General features: G+C 47.2%; 1 protein-coding gene and 1 pseudogene across 1 annotated transcript; one reads left to right on the top strand and one right to left on the bottom strand.

The window, feature by feature from the left end:
• Positions 1 to 1,901: 1,901 nt before the first annotated feature.
• On the top strand, positions 1,902 to 5,263 carry LOC136503626 (uncharacterized). Its single transcript, XM_066498642.1, has 5 exons — positions 1,902 to 2,273; positions 2,384 to 3,230; positions 3,319 to 4,997; positions 5,083 to 5,128; positions 5,237 to 5,263. Exons 1-5 carry the CDS (start codon positions 2,203 to 2,205, stop codon positions 5,261 to 5,263), a joined length of 2,670 nt encoding a protein of 889 aa, XP_066354739.1. The 5' UTR covers positions 1,902 to 2,202.
• Positions 5,089 to 7,695, bottom strand: LOC136505918 (anthocyanidin 5,3-O-glucosyltransferase-like; annotated as a pseudogene).
• Between the last annotated feature and the right edge of the window lie 283 nt (positions 7,696 to 7,978).

The raw sequence follows: 7,978 nt of genomic DNA, 5'->3' as shown, positions 1-7,978 counted from the left end.
GAGACCATTTAGAGGAAAATGTCACAATTCAGTTTATAAATAGGGACACTTGTATTTGGAATCAACCTTGGTGTACTTTTTTGAAGGATCTGCACAATCTCTTAAATTTGGAACAAACTGCTTACCAAATCCCATGCACGGTTTCTGATTTATGGCGACCTAACACAAAACTTTATGATACAGAAAAAATTACAACTCTATTTGGTCCACAATCTATGGAGACTCTTCTGCAGGTTACAGCAATTGCAGGTGATCAACCAGACACCCTTTGCAGGAAATTAACTCCTGATGGTCGCTGCACATCCAAGAGCGCTTACAAAATTGGCGACAGAGGAGGCTACGTCTGCACCACCAACAAATATTCCATCTCAGGTTATACAAATTCTTAGAAAGGTGTGGGCTGATAAAACAATGCAACCTAGAGTTAAGACTTTTGCTTGGCGGTTGTTGCGTCTCGCTCTAGGCACTGCTAGCCGAATTCACAGGATAATTCCGAGCATAGAACAAACTTGCTCACGTTGTGGATTAACAGAAAATGATGCTCACTTGTTTTTTGAGTGTAGCTCTGTAAGAGCCGTTTGGTTTGCCTCCCCAGTAGGCCTAAGAACACATGCACTTCCTACCTCAGGTCGGGGAGTACATTTGCAGGTTACTACTTTAATGCAGCAAGCTCCAAACCAGGCAACGGTAAACCAAATTTTCTCAATCATGTGGTGTATTTGGAAATCTCGAAATGATCATAGGTTTAAAGGATTGAATGGGTCACATATGAAAGTGCTGCATGAAGCAAAAGACATTGAATTGGCTTACAATTTGTCAACAGAGATTGATCCTTGTGACCCGCCTGTCCATCTTCCATTGCATGACCAACAATAACAGGCCCCAAGGTAAGCAATACAGAAATCAAAACACGCAGGTTCCTAATGGCCCAAAAAACTTTTGTGATGCTTCTGTTTGTGCGGAGTCAAATGCCAACCAAACTGGGATTGGAATATTCATCCTCAATTCTCCATCACATAGTATTCTATTCGAAGTGGTATCTTTTTTCAGGTGGCTATACGACGTATCCTGCAACTCATAGAGGCTGAAGCTTATGCATTGTTGCTGGCAGCTAAACTTGCTGCTGTAATAATGTCCAAAGACCCGTCTTTATTACTGATAATCGGCATGTTCGCTGGTTGGTTTCTGGACTGATAAATCCGGCTGATGCAGGTTTGTTGTGAGAGAAAAATATTGTTAGCTAGCTGATTAGCCCTGGCTGAAACCATTAAACGAACAGCCTGAATAAAGTTTTGGCGACGGCGGCAAACAAGAGGGATCTCGTCCGTAGTCCGGGTCATTGGTCACTGCGGCTAATACTAGCGGACTTTATAGCTTCTACAGCAAATATGACACATTCTATCAGTAAAATTGGTAGAGATGCAAATTCTGTGGCTGACAATCTCGCAAAGAAAGGAAGGCGGATAGCAGTTCCTAGTTCTTGCTTATTCTCTTGCGAGTCTTGGACTCATTCTAGAAATTGTACTATCCAGATAGCTTTGGAAAACTTTCAATGAGACAATTTTTGCCCCATATCTGTATCTTGTATTTAAGCTTTGAATGAAATTTACCATTTCAAAAAAAAAGACAGGTTGTAAGTTTCAAAAAAACATATACTTATAGTTGTTCAAATAAATGCACAACCAAAACATATTTTATGAGAAATTTAATAAAGGTAAAATTGGCTCCCGGACACCGTTCAACCGTGCCTTTTGCCACATACCACCGAAAAAAAGGAACTTCGTCGAAACACACTCTTCAATCGTATCACTAAGCTGTTGCACACTACACATCTTATTTTATTCAATTAAATTGGAAAGACAACCGAATGACGATTTTGCCTCTTATCTCTTCAGGTGGACTCACGCACGCACAGAAGCATTCATCCAGAAGCATTCATCCGTTCTTCCCGTTCGCTTCTCTCCTATCCAAACTGCTCTCTCTCTCTCTCAACTTCCAGGCGGCGGCGCAATCACAAGGAAGCAGCGGCCCCTCCCCGTGCAGCCCGCGCCCGGAGCCCACCCGCAGCGCACGGCTCCGCCTGCGCACGGCGACGCCCGGGGCAAGGCCCCCTCGGCGCGTGGCGCGATGGCTAGGGAGTAGCTTGTGCTGGGCCCAAGCACTCCCTCCAGCGGCACACCGTGTCTCAGCGATTGATAGAAGATGGAGGCCCCACGATTCCTCAACGAGATTTTCCCCCAAGATCAGGCAGATCTTTCATGGGCTCCTGAGGGGTAAGTTTTCTCCCAATTTCTCTAGGGTTAGTGCTAGCATGGGCTCATATTTGCAAAGTAAAGCGTAATATGTTTTGATTCCGCTTCGATTTGTGCCAATGTCTGTGTAGGATGGATCCTAATTCGTCCTACAGGCTTGCTGTGCGTGTGGGTGCTTATGTGAAATTTACTGATGATGGTGGTCGTGAGTACTGTCAGGCATGTAACATTCCTAGGATTTTAGACCGGGATATGACAAATTGGAATGACTTGCTGATTGACATTGGTACAGAAATTAATCTAAGCTCTAAACACAAGTTGCGTGTCACCTATTGGGATAATATGAGTCGCACTTATGAAGAGATCACTTCTGACCAAAAATTGCTTCATGCAATTGATATGTATTGGGAGATAAGAAGGCTCTCAGTACAAGTGTGTGTTATGAAGAATGATGATTCAGATTGCTTGCATGATATTGGACGGATGCAGAGCATGCCTTGTGTGCTGCAGGGAAGCACCGATGCCCCAGCCAACCAAATTATTGCACAACCTCCACTTGACATTGCATCATCACTTGTAGAGCCTTCAGTTCAGAACAATGCTGAAGTGGCATGGGTGGATGATGATATAGAGTATGTTGGGCTGGATGATGAGGATTCAGTATCTGATTCATCTGATTGTGAAGTGTACGGTGATGTAGATTGTGTTGGTTTAGAGGATGAATTAGTTGTGGAGGATGCACAGGGTTGTGAGACAATTATCCATGCAACTGACCTAGAGAACCCAACAATAAAAGTCGGTGTAACTTTCGCGGATAGTACTACTTTTAAGAAGGCTATTAGGCAATATGCAATAAAAGGCGAATATGAAATTGCAGCTCCCTATTCTGAGGCAAAAAGATATAGAGGCTATTGCAAAGCTGATGGGTGCAAGTGGCGGATACATGCTTCACAATTGCAGGATGGAAGGACTTGGCAGGTACTGATTTTTGTGCTAATTTTTATTCTGATTGTTTTTTACATATACTTTTGGTTGATCTTTTGTCCTGATATTTTCCTTGATGTAGATAAAGAAGATTCCTGTTGATCACACTTGTCAAAGCACAGGAAAAGTTGAGAAGAACTGCATGGCGACAAATCATTGGGTCAGGGACAGGGTTCTTGATTGGCTTGCAAAGGACGCTACAATTGGGGCTAAAGCATTGCAGAAAAGGCTACAAGAACAGTACCATCTACAATTATCATATTGGGTGGTGTGGGATGGAAGAAATATGGCTTTGGAACAACTCAAAGGGAGGTGGGATGACAGCTTTGCACATGCTTTCAGATTCAAGGCTGAGGTAGAGAGGACCAATCCTGGCAGTTTGGTTGACATTGAATATGAGCAAGATAGGAAGAAGATGAAATTTACCAGAATGTTTGTTGCCTTCAAAGCTAGTGTGGATGGTTTTTTGAATGGTTGCAGGCCTTTTCTTGGTGTGGACTCCACCCATTTGACTGGGAAATGGAAGGGTCAACTTGCATCTGCGACTGCTATTGATGGGAACAATTGGATGTTTCCAGTATGTTATGGTGTGTTTGGATCAGAGACAACTGAAAATTGGGCTTGGTTTTTTAGTAGACTTCATCAAGCTATTGGATCACCTCCAGGCCTAGTGATATCAACTGATGCAGGCAAAGGGATTGATTCTGCTGTTACTAAAGTCTTCAAAAGTGGGGTTGAGCATAGAGAGTGCATGAGGCACTTAGTTGCAAACTTCCAAAAGCGATTTCGAGGCGAGGTCTTTGAGAAGCACTTGTGGCCAGCATGTAGAGCTTTTCAAAGACATAGGTTTGAAGAGCACTACAATCTGATGTATGAAGCATGCCCTGAAGCTATGAAGTGGATACATGACAACCATAAGCATCTCTGGACAAGGCACTTGTTCTCTGAAGCAAGCAAATGTGACTATGTGACAAATAACATAGCTGAAACATTCAATAGCTGGGTTAGGCATGAAAAATCCCTCAATGTAATTGATCTTATGGATAGGGTAAGACAACTATGCATGGAAAAAATGTTCTTGAGAAGAAAAATTGCTCGGAAGCTTGAAGAGAAGATATTGCCAAATGTTATGAAGGACCTCAATGCAAGGAGCAGGGGGCTGAAATATATGTGGAGGTATTCACACAAAGATGGTGGCAAAGATACTGATATGTTAGGTGAAGTCGAAGGTGTTACAAGGGATCTAGTTCATTGGAGGCACAGTGTTGATCTTGAGGAGAGGAAGTGCACCTGCAGGCGATGGCAAGTTACTGGTCTGCCATGTACACATGCTTTGTGTATTATCACATCAATTCGGGGTTGCAAGATTGAAGATTATGTTCATGAATACTACTCCGTGCCAAAGTTCAAGAAAGCCTATGAAAAGTCTATAAAGCCAATGACTGACAAAAAACAGTGGCCTCAAGTGAATCAAGGGTTCAAGCTATGGCCTCCAGTTCTAAAAAGGTCGGCTGGGAGGCCAAGGGTGAGAAGGTTAAAACCAGCTGCAGAAGGAGGATCTAGAAAGAGAACCACAAGATGCAAAAGGTGCAAGCAGCTTGGACACATGGCGAAAACATGTAATGAATATGTTTATGATTCTGATGCACCACCTCCTGCCCCTCCGAAGCCAAAAAGAAAGAGAGGCAAGAAAAATGCCACAATAGTGCCATCTAGTATTTCTGAGCCACCACAGGAACAACCATCACATGTTGACCCATTGTAAGCTTTCAACTGCTTTATGAAATTTTTTGACCTAACTTACAAATGTTTCCACCCATAACTTACGTATTTAAACGACTTGCAGTGCTACACCAACTAGAGCCATCACTTCTGTTCCTACAACAAGCCCTGTGACAAGGAGGTACATTATGACAACTTTAAATCTTCCTTTTTTAAAAAAACTGCACATGTGAATGTTTCTTTCTATGTCAATTTTGCATGCTTCTACATCTTTGCAGTACGTCAAGGAGGTTGTTGGAATATGAAGCATCTACACCGACTACAGCCATTGCCTCTATTTTGACACCAAGCCCTCTCACAAGAAGGTACTACAGCTTCAATTTTTATGCCTTAATGTTGGTCATCTCCATTTATTTGACACAACTCTATATCCATTTATAGCCGTAAGAGGATGCTAGAACTTGAAGGCAATATAGAACCTGTTCAATGTCTTGCTCTATCTCCAGATCCTGCCCATGAGAAGGGAAAGCCAAAGAAGTTGAAGGTTGTCAGATCCAAGAAAGCTTAGACCATTTAGTACCATGTTCTTCTAATGTTGCTGTTCAAACCATGATCTTGTGATGTATGGATCTGGTACTGTACTAGATAGCCTAATGTGGTCGGGACATGTTGTTTTGCTGGACCTGCTACTTTAGTTTGAACCTGCTGTTCTACTATGGTGAAATATTGATGAAAATCAATCTGTTATGATGCTGAAATGTTTCTTGTCATGCTCATGTATTGTTGCTGTAATGTTGATCTGAAGGGGTAAGGGTATTCTTGTCCAGAAATCATGTTTGGATACCTGTTTGATTGAGAAACATTATTATAAGAGCTATAATGTCTAGCATCATATTGCTATGGTTGAAGAGTGTGTTATAGCACAGCCACACTTTTTTAATGGCTTGTAGCAAAAGCCACGGTTGAAGGATGTCCATGAGCTAATTTTCCCTTTAATAAAAGTAATTTGATGTTTTAGATACTACAAGCTGACGACTTTTTTTAGTATAAAGCCAAAGTAAAGCACCCATATGTACAAACAAAGTAGAATACCCAACAAAGTATCGTGTAAAATAAAATTCAAAGAAATCTTTGCCTTTACCGGACCTCCAAATCCTCGAGGAACCCCAGGAAAGCCGCATGCGACGGCCCTCCTTCCGCCAGCGCCTCGTCCGCTCGGTCCCTCGCCGCCGCCGCGCGCTCCCTGAGCGCCCGCGCGCCGTCGGACTCCTCCATCACCCACCTCACCTTGGCTTCCACCTCCTCGGCCTTCACCACGTCCTCATCCCCGATGCGGCTCTTCCTCACCTCCACCCCGAGCCGCATCTCCTCCACGGCGAACACCTTGTTGAGCCCCTGCTCCGCGTACAGTGGCCAGCACAGCAGCGGCAGGCCCGCCGTGACGCCTTCCAGCGTCGAGTTCCACCCGCAGTGCGTCACGAACGCGCCGGCCGCGCGGTGCTGCAACACGTCCACCTGCGGGCTGCGGCGCCCAGGACTTGACGACGAGACCTCTGTCCCTGGTCCACTCCAGGAACCCGTCCGGGAGGAGCACGTTGAGATCGACGTCGAGGTCGTCGGCTGGCTCTCCGGGGCCGCGTGGGCTCCGCACGACCCAGAGAAACCTCTGCCCAGAGCTCTCCAGCCCGACGGCCATCTCCTTAAGCTGGCTCTTTGGGAACGCACCCATGCTCCCGAAGCAGAGGAACACGACGCTGCGGTCCGGCTGCGCGTCCATCCACCGGAGGCATCCGTGGTCCATGTCTCCGCCGGGCGAGACCAGCGGCCCGACGCAGTAGACCGGAGGCATGTCGCGTCCGGGGACGCACAAGCCGTCCCTGAGCGCGCGCACGGCCCGCGGCTCCAGCGACTCGAAGGAATTCAGCAAGATCCCGCGAGCCTCCGGCATCCGGGAAGCCAGGCCGAGGCTGGCCTTGCACGCGGCGCCGTCGTCGCGGATCAGCTGGGGCAGCTCCGAGGCCTTGAGCGGAGGTACGCCCGCGAACGTCAGGACGGCGTCGCCGAGCTCCCCGAATCCCGCCGCGCCCAGGGTTCCCCGCATGCCGGGGAGTGCGAGGAAGATGGCGAGGCTGGACGCGCCCGTGGAGGAGAAGAAGTAGGCCGGCACGGCGAGCTCCGCCGCGACGTCGAGCGCGTGGGCGCAGAACGTGTCGAGCACGAGCGCGCAGCGGACGGAGCGGGAGCGGGACGAGGACGACGATGCCGAGAGCGAGCGGAGGAGGAAGCCGCGGAGCGGCGCGTTGGTGGCGCGGAGGAAGCCGAACATCCGGGCGATGTGGTCGTGGGCCTGCTCCTGCTCGCCGTCGGGGGCTGGTGGTAGCTTTGGGGAGGGGAGGACGTGGAAGTCCACGGACGTGTTGGCGGCCTTGGCGCGCGCCACCGTGTCGTCGAAGCTGGGGTCCCCGAACGGCGACTGGACGAGCACGACGACGACGTCGAGCGCGGCGCCACCGCCGTGGCGGAGGAGCAGCTTGGATAGCTCGAGCATCGGCGAGAGGTGGCCGACGCCGAAGCCCGGGTACAGGACCAGCGTCGTCGTCTTCTCCATTGCTGGACGAGGCGACGACGATTGCAAGTCCTGGCGAGTGGCGAGCTAGTGCGCTAGCCGATAGAGTCCTCCAAGTGATCATTATGCTTCTGAACGCTAGTGTACGCGTCATCTGTTCTGACACAACAACTCTACGACAGTGGCCTCAGAAAAAAAAAACACTACGACATCCCATCTGTTCGCTCGTTTATCAGCCGCTCAATAATATTTTTCTCTCGTAATAAATCAACAACGGTCAAATTTATTGATCTAAAAATCAATCAGCGAACAAGCTCCAGCATGTGCTTAGCTTGTCTCTTTTCCGAGAGAATTTTACCTTCGTTGTCTCGTATAGAGCATCATTCTCACCTCAAGTCAAACATTTCAATTTTTATCAAATAAAATTAAAAAAATAATATTTATAATGTATAAT

The sequence above is a fragment of the Miscanthus floridulus genome, chromosome 14 (genome assembly GCF_019320115.1).
Source record: "Miscanthus floridulus cultivar M001 chromosome 14, ASM1932011v1, whole genome shotgun sequence".
Lineage (NCBI taxonomy): Eukaryota > Viridiplantae > Streptophyta > Magnoliopsida > Poales > Poaceae > Miscanthus > Miscanthus floridulus.
The sequence above is the reverse complement of the archived record's forward strand: the minus strand, read 5'-3'. Positions and strand labels throughout refer to the sequence as shown.

Bases quoted from the DNA above. Each gene is read 5' to 3' on its own strand.
- LOC136503626 (XM_066498642.1), top strand. From the start codon at position 2,203: ATGGAGGCCCCACGATTCCTCAACGAGATTTTCCCCCAAGATCAGGCA. The intron at 2,274-2,383 runs GTAAGTTTTCTC...ATGTCTGTGTAG, and splicing joins CTTTCATGGGCTCCTGAGGG to GATGGATCCTAATTCGTCCT. The intron at 4,998-5,082 runs GTAAGCTTTCAA...AACGACTTGCAG, and splicing joins CCATCACATGTTGACCCATT to TGCTACACCAACTAGAGCCA.